The sequence below is a fragment of the Sphaerodactylus townsendi genome, linkage group LG03, assembly GCF_021028975.2.
Source record: "Sphaerodactylus townsendi isolate TG3544 linkage group LG03, MPM_Stown_v2.3, whole genome shotgun sequence".
Lineage (NCBI taxonomy): Eukaryota > Metazoa > Chordata > Lepidosauria > Squamata > Sphaerodactylidae > Sphaerodactylus > Sphaerodactylus townsendi.
The window spans coordinates 87,945,751-87,962,725 of NC_059427.1; the positions used below are offsets into that span (position 1 = coordinate 87,945,751).

General features: G+C 41.2%; 1 protein-coding gene across 3 annotated transcripts; it reads right to left on the reverse strand.

Moving 5' to 3' along the window:
- Positions 1–1,034: 1,034 nt before the first annotated feature.
- Positions 1,035–15,368, reverse strand: UBE2B (ubiquitin conjugating enzyme E2 B). Of its 3 annotated transcripts, XR_007243827.1 has the most exons (8): positions 14,726–15,363; positions 7,339–7,419; positions 6,249–6,274; positions 5,258–5,346; positions 3,683–3,740; positions 3,033–3,158; positions 1,880–1,955; positions 1,035–1,098 (listed from the first exon to the last, which is right to left on the reverse strand). XR_007243827.1 is itself a non-coding variant. In XM_048488479.1 (7 exons), exons 1-6 carry the CDS (start codon positions 14,767–14,769, stop codon positions 3,061–3,063), a joined length of 396 nt encoding a protein of 131 aa, XP_048344436.1. In that variant the 5' UTR covers positions 14,770–15,362; the 3' UTR covers positions 1,510–1,955; positions 3,033–3,060. The 3 variants fall into 3 exon arrangements, 2 of the variants coding, with proteins under 2 accessions (XP_048344436.1, XP_048344437.1); XM_048488479.1 differs by lacking the exon at positions 1,035–1,098 and having other exon boundaries at positions 1,510–1,955; positions 14,726–15,362; XM_048488480.1 differs by lacking the exons at positions 1,035–1,098; positions 1,880–1,955; positions 3,683–3,740 and having other exon boundaries at positions 3,035–3,158; positions 14,726–15,368.
- Between the last annotated feature and the right edge of the window lie 1,607 nt (positions 15,369–16,975).

Here is a 16,975-nt window from a genome sequence, read left to right on the forward strand (position 1 = left end):
CCCCGAGCGAGGTTTTTCAAAAGGGGTGCCTTCCAGCTGCTGCCATGCAAATGGCAGCAGCTGGAAGGCGATGATGCCCTCCCCCAGCCGGCTTACCTGCTCCTGCTGGCTCCCGTCGCGTTGTAGAGGCCAGGGAACATGCGCCCCTGGCCTCCTCTCCACCGCCGTCGCTCTGGCCAGGGGTGTGTGTCCCCTGGCCTCCACAACGCGGCGGGAGCCAGCAGGAGCAGGTAAGCTGGTTGGGGAAGGCGCAGCCTGTGCAAAGGCTGCGCCTTCCCCTGCGCCCCTACTGGGACCATCCATGCGAACGGTCCTGGGGGGGTGTATCGGCATTGTTTATGCCGACGCACCCCCGCTCACGCCCATGCGGAAAGGGCCAAAGTTTCATGTTAACTCTCTGCCACATAAAAGCATAGAGATCCTGCACTGGAAAACAAAAGTCTCTTACCATGGCAGGAGTTTTAGATTACATATGTGAAACAGCATTCTGTGATCTGAAGATACTACAAAAACAGAATCCTACCAGCAAGAGGATCTGTGAGCCTTCAAAAGAAGTGACAGAAAACTCTCTTGCACTGAGGTTATGTATGTCAGCTTTACATTAAATAATTTATATATAAAACTCTGGCAGGTGACTTTTTCCAATTTAAAAATCTAAAGAATTCAAAAATAAGGCATTCAATATTTTGAAAAAGTACAGCTTTACAAAATAAGTATATTCTGTCATGAATACATTACACCAACATTCTGCACTTCGACAAAAATACAAACAGGATATATTACAAATTTATGTAGCAATAACTTAAGTCATAACATGCAATAAAAAGTACATTAATCAAGGTACATAAGTGTTTAGAATTGTGAAACTGAAGGGCTTTTTTGCAAACATCTGTCTGCAAGGCAAATGTGGTACTTGAGAAATTCTGGTAACATTTCCTATCGCAAGTTATATTGTACATGCTAATTGTGAAGACAAAGTTAATGAAGGAAGTCATTTCTTATTAATCCTTCCAACTTTGTTCAACAACGGCTGAAACTCTTTTTTCATATTCTCGCTTGTTTTCCTGATAAAGCTGGGCAGCCTGACTGTTGGCAGGACTATTTGGATTGAGTTCATCAAGCAGCGATGGAAAGAAGAGAAAGGCCAAAAAATGAAGTAAATGAAAGTGAACAGATACTCATTTTTATTCAATAACTGACAGCAATCTTAAGCACACCTGCTCAAAAACATACTCATGCCTAAACCTTGGAGAGTTAGAAATAACACTTTGCTGGCCAGGAAGAAATCTTGAAGGAAACTGTGCTCTTCACTTTCAGTAGGGCTTGGCTGACCTTTGCTCACTCAGTTAAGAGCCTAGGGCCGTGGTGGCAAACCTTTGGCACTCCAGATGTTATGGACTACAATTCCCATCAGCCCCTGCCAGCATGGCCAATTAGCCATGCTGGCAGGGGCTGATGGGAATTGTAGTCCATAACATCTGGAGTGCCAAAGGTTCGCCACCACTGGCCTAGGGTTTATACTGGATACAACATCACTGCTCAAGAAACAATGCAGCTACAAAAATGATTTCTTCCAACACAGTCTAGCCTGAAAGATGACCCCCTACACTGACATAGTTGATCTGGTCACTTGAATTGATGACATGGTGACGATGAGGCTTGACTATTGTGATGAACTCTATGTAGATCTCCCATCAAAATCAATTCAGAGAGACTAGTTGGTTCAGAACACCACAGTTCAGTAGTTATCAGGAGCTAGATGGAGCATGCAAATTGCCCCCATTCTGCAGTCACTCCATTGATAGCCCATCATTTACTGGGTTTAATTCATACTATTAGCTATCACATATGAAGCCCTTCATGGCCTTGTCCCACATACCTGTGGGACTCCCTCTTCCCCATGTTCTGCCAAAACAGCTTTGCTGATCTGGGCAAGGACCTCTGCAGGTGCCACCCTGAAAATGAGCAAAATCAACAAATGTCATACATGTGCATACAAAATCAACAAATGTCATACATGGTCCCCACTTTATGTAATAGCCTGACTGATGAGATCAGGAAGGCTCCCAACCTCCAGGGATTCCACAAACTATACAAAACTGAATAATTGAAACAGAGCCTTCTTATACATGTAACAGAGTTGTATTGCAACAAAATGGTTCAGAAAGATGCTTGCATAAAGGGTTAGGGACTATGTACTGTGTGCAGCTTGTACTGTCGTGTTTCTGTAACGACAATCCTACTATGTAATTTCTGCCTCGTTTAATGGTTCACGATAATGCTTACGCTTTGTTTCAGCTCTCTTTCGATTTCTATAACCCAAATCCTATAGCAATGTTTATTAGATGTCCCATCCTGTTGACTGTATTGACTTACAAGGTGTAATCTGTTTCGAGTCTCAGTGGGAAAGGCTGCCTATAAGTAATGTTAAATAAATAATATTCAATGGTGCTTACTCCCAAGGAAGTGTTCTCAGAATGGACTATGAAACTACATTTACCAGGGAGACAGCCCTGCCAAATTAAGTGAGACTCACATAGGGTAAGCATGCACAGGGTTACACTGACAATCTGACCCAAAATGGGTTGATTTAAAATATTTTATGCTACCTTTCCACCCAATCAGGGTCCTCAAGGGAGCAAACATAAAAATCTGAACAATTAAAAATGTTTACTTAAACAATTAAAAACAATTGCTCATTGGCTGAGCCTTCATTGCTGTATGTCTTGTTCATTTCTTTGCAACCTGACACCATACACTCTCTTGAGCTCCCTGAAATGAAACTAAAAACGGATTCTGCTTCAGCGGCTTCTGAAGCATGTATATATTGTTCTGAAATATGTATCTATTGTGACATTCAACATGATGTCTTAATTGATAAACTAAAGGAAATACAAACTGATTTTTTAACCAAATGTTCCTGAATAGACTAGAAATAGTTCATACTATATTGTGGCTGGGTATTAAATAGGCAGCACTTTCTCCATCAGCTCTGGAGAACAGTAGATTTATATGCTGTTTGCTTATGTTACCTGAATTGAGGTTAAAATAGACGAGACATCATATGTTGGACTCCAACGTTAAAATAGATGAGACATCATATGTTGGACTCCAACGATTTTGAAGGATATCTGAACAAATGCTACCATCTGCATATACTAAAACAAAAGGAAGGTTTTAAAATTAACAACACTTATAACCGAGCACAGAGTCCATCCCAATGAAGTTCAGATTTTCACTTCATATTTATTTCAACAGTTTGCAACCTTTGCTAAGGACAAATTAAGGCTGCAATTTTAAACACAGTTACTAGAAAGTATGTTCCAGTGACATCAGGCTTTGATCTAAGCAAACATGGACAGGATCAGACTGCGCAATAGATTTTGAGAACAGTCTCTTTTTCAGATGACTCTTCAAAAATGCTGCAACTTGCAGTTATATCAGTGTGGGTCACTAGAGGTCAGTGCCTCTGTAATAAGCCCATGAAGGAGAGCAGGTCATCTCACACACACAGAGCATCTAATTATCTGTAATTTATATTATGCAGGAAGAAAATCATGGTGTAAAGTTAGTTTGCCAGATTCAAAAATGAGTAAAAAACTTGTTTTTTTAAAAAAATATTCTTGGTAATTAATTAGGCTGTTGGTACTTATGATACAGAGTCAAGAGAGAATAGTATTACCTAAAGGGATTAGCTTTTCTTTGCTCTGTAGATACAGAATCCTATACCTAGTCAGTTCCTAGAAATGAGAAAATATTTGTGTCACAAATTTGAGGGGCTCTTTACGCATACATGCAGACTAACTCATGCACAGCAGAATTGTTAATTTTTTTCTTTCACAGATCATCCCTTTTTAAAAAACTTGTGCATGATCAGGTAGCTTAAAAATAACAGATCTCTGGTTTATTCTGCCCCCCCCCCCCCCCCCCCCATGCGTGCATTGAAACAACATTTTAAAGCATCTTAGGGTGCCAGAAGAACTGTGCACAGGCAGTGGCGAAGCTATAATGGGGACATCCGGGGACATTTGACCCGGGCGCACCCCAGTTAAGTCACGTGGGGGGCGCAAAATCGCCACCCACACCCCACCCCCTTACCCCCTCGGCCCGGCCACGCCCCAACAGACTGCTCCTGACAGAGCCGGCTGACAGAGCAGTCTATTGGAGACTGCCCTGCCTTCAGCAGAGCCGACTGAAAGAACAGTCTGTTGGGGAGGGGCCAGGCCAAGGAGAGAAGGAGGCCCAGCCCTGCCAGGCTGCCTGAGACCACCTCAGCATCAAAGGTAATTGGGGCATGGGGGAGAGGTCGCGACCTGGCTTGACAGAAGCCCTCCCTCCTTCCCCACCCCAAAAGCCCAGCTGGGCCTGCTCTGGGCAGTGCCAGCTCTCCAGCCCCCACCCACCCCCATTATTCTACTCTGCTCCAAGTATTACAGGATCCCACTTGGGCAGACCCAGCTCTCCAGCACCCCCACCTTTGATTACCCACAGAAGCTGACACCGTTTTGAAAGATTTATTACGTTTGGTCATGGTGGGGGGAGGAGTGGATTCACCCTCTCTCAGGGGCGCAAAACTCATGATTCTACGGGACTCCATTCTTCCTAGCTACACCTCTGTGCACAGGGCATGTGGTTCTCTAAAATAGTGCCTGGATAACTTCTCAAAGAACATCTTCATGGCAGCAGAATTAAGTCTGGGTACATATTTAGGATGGGTATTGTCAGAGGCATTGCCAGTGGGCTCTTGGGTCTTAGCCTGTGGGTTGCTATCTGTGGCCCTGAGGAAGCTGGGACACATTGAAAAAGATAGGAAAATACCTGAGTGAGCTGTAGAACAAGCCTGGGTATACTCTGTTGATTGTATTAACATAGACTGTGTGATCTGCCTTGAGTCTTAATGAGAAATGGAGACTATAAATAACATAAATGAAATAAAACTGTAATTTTTTTGTTATTCTACTGTTGATTTAAAATTTTTTTGCATTTTGCAAGCTGTTCTGGGTTTCCATTCATGGAGTAAAAAAAACCCTTTAGATTAACTTAGAATAACATTTAGAAGGGGCTTCACTGTTTATAATTTTAAGTTTCTGTCTATTTTTGTATTTGCTATATTGATAGTATTGTTCACGAGCTGTGAAAAATTTCTGGGCTAAGTAATTGGCATGACCAAATCTTCCACTGAAGACCGACAGAGCACTGTTATATGTCAAAAAGGACGTATCATTGCATATACAATGTTATAATCATGAACACTCACCATTAGGATGGAACATTTTGATAGAAACATAACTGTTAGAGGCTTATTTGGATATTCTTCTGAAAATTCTATTACTAACTTAAAGGTACCTGCACAGCAAGAGAAAAAAGACCATGTACATGAAATTGCTTCTAAAACCCACACATGACATTTCAGTTTTTCAAAAAAAGTTATGACTAACATCAGGGCCTACTACTCTAAAAATAATGCCAGACCAAATGTTTATTTTTATTTCTAGTGTTAATAAACTCTGCAATAAATGGCTAAGAATAGAAACAACATCAGCATCCACATATCTTCTTAGCAGCCCACTCAACAGAATCTACACCATAATATAAGTTATTCAAAAATCATTTGCACTGAAGAAAAGGCAGATTCAATAAGGAATTTTTTCCATGGAATTCCCACAGGCTGGGAATATGACATTGGTGCTACACTCCTTCCCTCCCCAATGAATCTGGACAATTTGTTTGACAGGGGAAATTATCTGACATATTATATTTGTATAATTAACTTGTTTTTCATCCAAGGAGTTCAGAGGGGCATACATAGTTGTAATGATGCGTGTATGTGAGAGAGAATTTTTTAACTGAAAACTGAGTTGGAGAGAGAAAGGGGTGAAAGGGGGATGAGAGTGATATGATTGGTTGATTGTAGAGTGTACATGTGGGAGGGCTATGCCAGACTAGCAGAAGGTGACAGGATCTCAGAATGAAAGGGCTGGGAGTGTTAAAACACTAGCCAGAGAAAGTTAAAGCTCTATGTGAGCATGGCAGAATGTATTGTCGAAGGCTTTCATGGCTGTACTTTTCTAGTTTGGGGTATTATTACAGCAAATGAAATTTTACTATGGATTATTTCACACAGTATGGTGGCTAGTGGAAGCTGATGCTTAGACAATGGAAAGCTCCTGTAAGAAATTTACTAAGACTGCTCCCCCACCCCACCCCCTGCCCCCCAAAAACGTGAGGAAAAAAGACTAAGAACTTACCATTTTCAAAAGGAGTACCTTCAGGCCTAGACCAAGAAAAAAAATACAAAGTGTTCTAATCAGATAATCTTTTAAATCTTTACCTTTCTTTTATATTACAAAAGACTATGGCTGCTATAAAAGAGCAAATGAATAGTAGTAGTACTATTTCTTAGAAGAGAGCTCTTAAAACAATTAAGGCTCCCTCAAAACTGCAGTAATGATATTAGCTAAATATGCAAATTTATAAGACAAATTTGATTCTTAGGCTGTTTCTGCATGGCCTCACAAGCAGAGGTGAACCTGCATAATTGATGTCATGCACCCCCCCAGGGCTGTTCACACAGTGCCCTGCGAATGGCCCCGGGGCTGCGTTCACACAGGCACGCTGGTGCAGATCTCTCTTACCTTGTCTCTTGGCCGCCGTTGCACTGGAGAAGCCAGGGGACACACCCCTGTGGCCATGGCAATACCTCCAGTGCTGGAGGTCAGGAGGCATGTCCCCTGGCTTCTCCAGAGCGACACTGCTGGGGGACAAAGTAAGAGGGATCTGTGTTGGCGCGGGGAAAACTCTGGCTTTCACCTGGTGCCATTAGCTTGGCACCGAATGGAAGCCAGCGTTTTCCAAAAGACTGGCTCATTGAGAAAGTCTGAAAAATGCCATTGTGTGTGTGTGTGTGTGGGGGGAGAACGCCACTGCCGCTGCAGCTGTGCGATCTCTCCCCCCAACAACGTTTTTACCAGCTCCACGCCAATCTAAGTGGGCTGTGCAGAAGTGGCCTGAGTCTTTCATATTTCAGCAGAACCAACTACCATAGTATCCTGCTCACAGAGTTAATTTCAGCAATGTGATCAATATATTTTTCTGAGTATGATGAAGCAAGCACATACTACATTGATGGTTACTTGCTTCGATCCTAATTAAGTTTCATATTTATGTATTTACGTGTAAAAATAACAGGAAAGCTTAAAAAAAGTATAAAGTATTTGTCTCTGCCTTAAAAATTCATCTCTAAAAGTTGTTCAGTGAATACAAAGTACTTGCACAAGCTTTCATGCAGTTACCTAGAAAGTATTTATTTTCTTCAGTATTAAAACATTTTTCACTTACCCAAAAATAACTGCATTCCATTGCATTATATTGTTCTCAGATGGTGCACCACTCACACCCACAGGAGGGTCTTCTTGTAATCTAAAACCCACAAAAAATACACTATGTATACAGATGTTAACTATAGAATGACACAAAAATGATAATAATTGTATAGGTAATCAAAAGTTCTTTTAAGTTACTCTTGAAAGTCTAAGGACTAATCTTGGAAAGAAGGTACAATATACATCAGTATTTCAAACCACACAATTGATAGAGCAGTAGCTCTTGTCTGGATATTCAGGTATTGAGCCAGATCCACTAGGGTGATATCTCATGGTTCTGGACTCACTGAACTACCTAGCAAATGAATTCATATGGTGAGTGGGTTTGTGCATGTTAGCACAGCTAAGAGCTATACTGTAAGGAGATTGAACTATGTCAAGAGGCTAAACTCCTAGCACTCAAAGCAGAATGTCACAGCTGAGTCACCAGACTAAGATGTACCAACCCCCTTCAGGAATCAATGGCCACATCAGCAGACGAGAACAGATGGTTCAAACAGTAATGGAGCTGGAGAAATCCTTGAAGAGTAACTACGGGGCAGAAGTAGTGGAAAGTGACACTGGAAGAATCTTTGGTAGACACAGCAGAGCCATTTCAGATAACCCTGGCTAGTATTGTGCAGAAGATCGTAAACCACTTCTGATAATCTCTTACCTTGAAAATCCTATGATGACAAAATCCAAAATGAAAAAAAAAAATAGTGCTGGAAGACAGGGCCCCAAGATTGAATGGCACTCAATCAGCTACTCGGGACAACTATTTGCACTATTTTTTAATGATGCCACTGGACTAAATCTGAAAGGATGTTCAGTTATTGATGTGAAATGGATGTAAAAGCAAAGTCTAAAGCTGTTTGATGCACATAAATAGCAACATGGAATGTGAAAAGTATGAATCAAGGCAAGTGCGAAATCATAAAGCAAAAAATGGAATATTTAAACATTGCAGTGTTGGGAGTGAATGAACTAAAGTGGACTGGGTTAGGACATCTACAGTCAGAAAATTACAAAGTGTTTTTCTTAGGAAATGACAATCACAGAACAAATGTAGTTGCTATAATAGTGAGGTGTGAGGTAGCACAAGAAATCAGGGACTATAATGCAAAGTCTGATAAAAAAATATCAACCAGATTTCATGGAAACCCATAGAAGCTAAAATGACTGAATGGAGGTTAATATATTTTGGTCACTTTATGACAAGACAAGTTTCACTGGAAAAGACAATTATACTTGGAAAAGTTGAAGGCAGCAAGCAAAAAAAGAAAGACCCAACATGAGATGAACTGACTCAACGGATTGACTCAAACCATGGCTCTCAGTTCACAAGACCTGAGGAAGGCTATCAACACAGAACATTCTGGAGATCATTAATGCATATGGTCACCATAACTGGAAATGATTTGATGGCATTTAACACGCACACATTCATAGTAAATGTCAAAGAGGTATTCATCATATGGGTAGGGATGTGGCAGACAATGACAGTGACAGTGTCTGCTTTGTATGCTGAATGTTCTAGCTTCAATTCCCATCATCTCCGTTTAGCAACTAATAGCGATGTAAAAGCTCCTAGAGAGCCCCAGCCAATCAGAGTAGACAAGTCTGACCTTGGACCAATGGTCTGAATCAGTGTAAGACATCTTCATGTGATCACTAACCCTCACCTGGAAACAACTACTCAGAACTCTTCATTGAAGAAATATTTAAATATGATTTGAGATACCAACAGAAACTTACTGAAACAGGAGGCTGGTGGATTTAATACTCTTGATCCTATTTATCTTGAAATACTGTAGCATTGTTAAGACTGTGCTACTTTAGTCTGTTTGGTAGGCTTGTTTGACTTCAGTGAACACTGATGCTTCCAAAAACATTTTGCCTTGCCACCATGTGTTATCCATCCCCCAAGTGCCACACATTTTGCCTCCATGTGATCATGAAGCATCTGTGGTGTGAATTCTTAGGATTGCAGATTCCTTATCCTTAAATCACAGAAATGCTAGGCAGCATGAAGTCCACCCATATGGCAAATCTGACCTTTACATTCGTCATGCAGCACAGGAACTTGCCTTCCTTTTCTTTCTACAAAATAATCTCTCTAACAGGGACAAATATTCTCTCACTGTAACACTGGTGGTATTCTATTAATGATTTCTCTTCATATTTTAAAAAGCAGAGGGCCTCAGAGATGTATTCCAGTCACAGACATTGTAGTTTTCCTTCTTTGTAGTCACAACACTAAGTGAGAATACAGAGCAATTCATTTCCATTTATTAATTCTAGTGAAGGGAACACTAGAAACAATACAGCATTGTTATTACAGCAGGTTAACAACATGGTACTGTCAATCTGTGGTTCCTTGCTCCTAAACTACCTTGTAGTCAGCTAACCCTGTACTTTGAGCATGCTCTGTTCCAGCAATTCCATGTCAACATCACAAGTCACCTAAAACCTTGGCTGGAAAGCAAAGGAACATGATTTCCTGCTACATGATAGCCAGATTGCATACCAAAGCCCTGGCCTCAGCATTAAGCCCCATAAGTGCAGTTCATGAAGCTTTAAAAACTAAAGCCATCTCTGCAAAGATTTTGCAACTCAAGAGTTAACTGAAGGCCACAGGAAATATCTGTGCCCATTTAGTACTTCAGTCAACTGAAATCAAGAGAAATCAACAGAAAATGCTTTGATTGTGTGTTCCTGCATGGTAGGGGTTGGACTTGATGCCCCTTTTGGTCTCTTCCAACTCAATGATTCTGTGATCATCCCAAGTGTGCTATCATAATATCAATAGATGAGTTGAACTAATATGTGTTCAAAGTGTTTCACTTGCATTGTTCCAAAGAATACTTAACAAGTCTAGTGAGTCTGTGGCTGAGTTGCAATTGAAACTGGAGACTTCCCAGAACCAGGGCAGCATTCTCAGTCACTAGGTGAAACCAAGTTTTCTAGCATATATAGAATTTTTACTTTGCTTTATTTTGGGTGTTTATCCCACCCTACCCCCCCAGCTCAAAGGCCTGAGATCTACACAGCTTACATGCAAACAACGTAATCCAATAAGGCTACCAGCCCTCCAAAACAATTAAAAGTGCTAACACTTAACATGTACCCTGTACAAAAGCTTTTGGTACCCAGTAAAATTTCCAAGCAAGTTTTCCAATGGGAGGAGATCATGTAATAAAAGCAAACAAAGCTAAAAACTAAGTCTCCCACACCTCAGAACCTACCTAATCAATGAAAATGGAGGAAGAGAGGGGAAAGGGGAGGAGGGGAGAGAGGGGGAGGGGAAAGTAGAAGGGGGGAGAGGAATGGGAGATCACTCAAGATTATAGAACCATAACTGCTTCAACTAGAGGCCTAGTGGAACATCTCTGTCTTGCAGACCCTGTAGAACTATACCATATCCTGCAGGACCCTGGTCTCAGATGACAGAGAGTTCCGCCAGGCCAGGGCCAAAAATGCCCTGACCCTGGTTGTGACCAGCTGAAAGTTCTTTGGGTCAGGGACTTCCAAGAAGTTACTTCTGGAGGAGTGTAGAGCTTTTCAGGGGTGATATTGGAAGATGTGGCCCCATAGATATCAGGGCCCCAGACTGTTCAGGGCTTTAAAGGTTAACAGCAGAACCATGATCCAGAATTCAACTGGTAACCAGTACAGCTGGCTTAGCACAGGAGAAATATGCAGTCCCCATATGCAGAGGTCCCCATAAGGACTGTTGCTGCTACATATTGGACCAGTTGCAGTTTCCAGAGCAATCTCAAGGGAAGTCCAGTGCAGGCAGTCTGGAGGTGACTGTTGCGTGGATCACTGTGGCTAGGTCATTCCATTTTGATGTTTCTATTGCCAACTATTTTCCTTTACAACATTTAGACTATATTTTCTGTCTCAGAAGTTAAAGGGATTGTCTAGAGGATTTCTCAGCAAGAACGTGTATTTAATATCTCCCTCCTAGAGGAACAAGACAGCTCACCTAATGCTACAACCAAACGTAATCTAGTAAGCTAAATGAAGTGTAAATTCATACCGTAAACACTATAATTCTCCTCACTTTTCATAACATTTCATTGACATGAGCAATGCCCAGTTGATGCTCCAAGAGAGAACATTGTTCCTGGTGACATGCCAAACTTTCCAGCCTTTTCACATCTAATTTTATAAAGAAGCAAATTTACTCCGCCTACCCCCCATCACATTATTTTTAAACACAATCAGTAGAAAGAAAGGTACCCTGTTTCTCTGAAAATAAGACATCCCCTGAGAATAAGATGTAGTAGAGGTTTTGCTGAAGTGCTAAATATAAAACATCCCCCGAAAGAAAAACGTAGCAAAGTTTTTGTTTGGAAGCATGCCCGTCGAGCAGAGCATACAGCTCTGGAGCGGAAAAATAAGACATTCCCTGAAAACAAGACATAGCGTATCTTTGGGAGCAAAAATTAATATAAGACACTGTCTTATTTTCGGAGAAACACGGTAGGAACTAAATGTAAGTAATTTGCTCAAGCTATTACGCAGTTTCTTGAAATACAGAACATAATTGGAATCCATGGAAATGAAGTTTTCAAAGTACCTCTGTGAACAGACAAATGCAGAAAACAAACAATTGCTGCAGAGTCTTTAAAAGGAAAACTTGATGATGAGAAAACTTTTCTGATTAGCTAAATATATAGATGCAGTATGGATAGTTCATTTGTAACTATTTTTAGAAAAGCTTTTAAAATGCTTATTAAAACTGCAAAATCAGAAATGATTTTTAGTATAAGTATGCAGTCAGCCTGTAAAGTATAATATGTTTAACATAAAGTTTTGACTTTGAAGATGTTTTAAGACAAAGCTTATAGCTTCCACAAGGAGGACAAATCTAGCACAAGGTATGATAAGAGAGATATTCCAAAATAAAGGCAGCAGTGAATAAATTTCAAAACTTAATGCTTTGGTGCACTCATACCTCAAACATGGGAAATGGAATGGATTATTAATATTGCCTGATAGTTTTATTTCTCTTATAGCATTTATTTCAAAGTAACCCTCACTGATTGCAGCTGAAGATATTCTTAGGAAAAACACATTATTGCATTTATTTATCAGGGCTTTTGACAATGTAATGGCTCTAACCCATTTTGTTGGGCAGGCAAAACCATGGTGGTCAGCCTTAACAGTTATTGCATTCCAATCTGAATGCAGCTGCCATGACATGAGACCAGAAAGCAGTTTTGACTACACATGACTGGATGGTGCTGCACAGCTTCTCTTTGCTGACTAGGTAGTTGTGTGAAATTTTGACCTGTTAACACCTTAATATCATAAACCAAACATTACTGAGCTTATAAATGGTGATTTTATAGGAGCAGAACAGGTTTCTATGTGCAATCTATTCACAGTGCCAGGTAAGGTACTTTGGATAGGATGCCTTCCTTGGCTGCCTACCTGAGAACAGAAAATGGCCATTATTTTGCCAACATCATTATAAGCTCTTCAGATGACTCCAAATGTCAGTAAAAGCTAGGAGGCAGAGCCATGAAAGGAAGTAATACTAAACAAACATGGAAATGCACAAGCTTGCCTGGTAAAAGAACTTCAATTCAATAAGCCTTTATTGGCATATACACGATAGTTCCAGTAAAAATATAGTTTCAGTAAAAATATAGTTCCAGTTAAAAAATACAGTTCCAGTTAAAAGTGAATAGTAAAAAACTTCGCGTTTGTCATTCATTCAGTTTACAAACTTCTGACAAAAACTTTGCCACTATAAGGCAACAATGAAAATCCTGACAATTTAAAAGCGTAACTACTTTATCTGATTCAGTATAAACAACTGGTAAAAGAAGTAACCAAATGGCTTCCTTGTGAAAAAGCTGGCATTTCCTTTAACCCACAAGCACAGCTGAGATTACTGCATTCATTGACTTTTTCAGAATTATGTACAGTGAAAGCAAATGGCAATACAACCAAAAAAGATTCATATGTGCCCTTTCCACAATTTCCTCCACTCCCTACCAGTTAGCATAGATTCCCTTGACCAATCTTTCCAAAAAAGTTTGCATTTCTTTCTGGAAGTGCAGGAACATGTGCATGGGACATCTCTTTGCATCAGCATGAAGAGTGGAGTGAACAACTATAGTAATTCTATTCTGAATCAGCTGGGGATTAAAAGATTAAGCATGTCCCAGAAAAGAGGAGGTTATTGGACTGGAGGGAGTTTTATTTACAGCCCTACTGTTATTGAAGAACCTACTATGACAACAGTTTCTTCCTTTTTTGAAGCACTGAATTGGCAAGTTCCATTCGGATCACTGGACGGCATGTTAGGTGAGAATTTACACTCCAACACTGCAATGACAAGGAAATGTAAGATTTGTGACCTACCTTCTCCCCTCTCTTTACAAAATTTGGCAATGATTTCCTACGCATATGCAGTCTGTTATGGCCTTTACATAGTACTTCAACACTCCAAATACATCTATAGTTGTACCTTTAACCCACAGAGGCCATTTTAATACTCACTACAGGACAGTAGGCTGAGAGGAAAATGACAGAGAATCCAGATGCACTTTTAACACACGGATTTGGCTATCCTGAGCTACCCACAGTTAAGGCACCCTTGCTCTTCAGAAACTGGCATCTTTGGTTGTTTCCTTCGGTTGTTACCATGTTTCCTCAAAAATAAGACAGTGTCTTATATTAATTTTTGCTCCCAAAGATGCGCTATGTCTTCTTTTCAGGGGATGTCTTATTTTTCCGCTCCACAGCTGCATGCTCTGGTGTTCTGTTCGACAGGCATGCTTCCAAAAAAACCTTTGCTACGTCTTATTTTCAGGGGATGTCTTATTTTTGGGGAAACAGGGTAGGTGTCCAGTAATTTTTTTCCTCTGATGTGGTTCTTCCTGTTCCCTCGACAAGACATCTTCTACAAGGAGGCTTGCCAATGTGTAGTAGGAAAATCCTCTGGATTTTTCTTTTTTTTGGGGGGGGGGGAGAAAATAACAAGTCCTATTGCCTTTTGTCCAGAACAATCCTTCTTCCTCTCGATTTCCTCTTCTCTGACAGGAGGAGGAGGAGAGAGAAGGGCAGCCCAGGTACGGGTAAAATAAAAAGACCCTCCTGGAAAGTGGGAGATGGTCGCTCCTCAACTCTTTGTCCTTCCACTAGTTTTTGGGCAGAGGAAGAGAAGAAGAAACCCAGATCTCTTCCTTCCCAATACAGAAAAGGGATCCCCCACCCCCACTTACAAGGAGGGGCGCACCAGTTAGTCAACCCGGGAGACAAAAGGAAACCCTAGATCAATCCTAATCCAGACAAACCCAAGAGGGACCACCGCTTGAATGAAGAAGGGAGAAAGCACCTACCTCTTTAAATCCCCCATTAGCCTCCTCCTGGCTGGAGTGGACATGGTACTCCCGCTCACCGAACAGCAAAAGAGTCCCTCTCTTCAAAAGCTTCAGCACTGCCGGCAACACAGTTGTCTCCCTCCGGCGGGCGCCTCCTTCTGCTGCTTCACAAACAACTCCTCAATAGCGTCTTCCTCCGCAGGTGGGGGAGGGAACAGTCCATCCTTCTTGACTGTACCACGGGGCCTTCTATGGAGGGGGACAGAAAATGACTTAGGGTTGTACCACTGTGCCCGCGCGAAGGAGGTAGAGGTTGTTTAGACGGCGCTCATATGCCCCATGGAAAGCAGTGGCTGACCTGGATTTTTGATTATTTTCAGTTATAGATTCCGGAGAAGGAAGTACTCCAATGTTCCTGGCCGTAACGAGTCCTCCTTCAAAGATCAAAACAGCCCTGAAAAGACCATTCCCAAAGGCATATGTGAGCCATATGGCGCCCAGAGGCAAAAACCCCTCCAGGCGCACCCCCTGCACAGGGCCCCGCTTACTCACAAGTTACGACTAAGCGCTTACTTTAAAAGGCCGTTACTCATGAGTAAGAGCCAGGGCCAGCCCCTCTTCCCGGGCCAGCAGCCGGAGTGCGAGGGAAACTCAGGGCTGAAGTCCAACTTGCGAGTAAGTGGGGCTTACTCGCGCCCGGGAACGTGGGTAATCCCATGTTCCCTGGGCAAATACACCACTGACCACCCCCAATGTATTTTTTAAAGATTTCAGGTATTTCTGAAAACCTAGGATTTTCCTAAGGCTTGTAGAAAGATCTATTTGGTATGTTCACGTCTCCATCCTCTGTATATCACAATTCCAGAGAACTGTTTCTTTTTAAAATAAAACATCTCTTAAAACTAAAGGTATGAAGAACACTGGCAAACTCAATCCACATGTTTACTGACTGAGCGAGCTTCTGCCAGGCTGAATAGGGATTTCTTACAAATGAAATGTATACGTACGATTGACTGTATCTTCAAGTATCCCACTGATTTGGGGATTTGGTCCTAGTAAGATTGTGCAGAGTTGTACTGACTCTTAATCATCCTGTCTGCCTCAACAATTCCTGGACATTAGACAGCACGTGTGTCTTAGAACTACATATTTTTATTCTATTTATTTTCATTTATGGTCTGCTTTTCTCACTGCGGTTCAAGGCAGATTACAAATACGACAGAACTATTCAGTCAATCAATAAGCCAATTTCAAAATATGGTGACATTTGAATTTTATAGCAAAGATTTCTACTAAAAGCAAAGCTATTCAGTCCGTTAGCAAGCGGATTACAAAAAATGACAGCATTTGATTATTAACAGCAAATATTCCTAGTAAACCAGCAGTGGGGCTGGGATTAAAGAATAAGATATGGAGGGGAATGGTCACATTCATGATCCAATTTACTTAATTCTACTCTCTGCATGAATGCCATCCTGAACAATTCTAGTGTGCAGAACAGTCAGGTGTAGGTCTGTCCACTCTCTTACAGACCAACCCAACCACTACAGATCTACTATATAAGGCTCTGCTTCGGATGCCCCAGCCTTCCGAAATTAGGTGAGTGGCAAGAGGGCTTTTTTGCTTGTTGTATCCAAACTTTGGAATTCTTTCCGCAGAAACTCTGTCCTTGACAGTTACAATCTCTGCCAATGGGTGAAGACTTTTTTGGTTTGGTTTTGTCTGGAATTGCCTCAGTGATTTTGCCCTGTTTTAGTTGCTGTTTTTATGTTTTTATGTGTATATTTTAGCTTTGGTTTTGATTGATTTAATTATGTGTATTTGTTTGCTTTTAATGGTTTTAAAGACATGTTTCTGTTATGCAGGTTTTTAATTTGTTAGTTACCTTGGTCATCCTGGTGAGGGCGCGAGAAATCACAGGAACATACATTTAAATGAAATAAATGGCCATGGATCCCCGGGTGATTTGGGTAAAGAGATATGCTCCTAGAACTGGAGTGTAAGATCCCAGCATATTGATGCAGTTGTACTTTTACCCTTACAAGGGTAATTGTGACTGAGGTGGTTAGTGTGGAATACAGAAAGCTGAACTACATTGTAGGAGGTTTAGGTTTGAAGTTCAGTGTTATGGATCCTACCTTAGACTGGAGGAAGTTACTTAAGTGATTCCTCTGTTGAAGGAAGAGCCACTTAAGTTAGGAAGCCTCCAAACTTTGCATACTGGAGAGGCAGAATGAATGCCAGTGGATCTGAGCTAGTCACACTCTC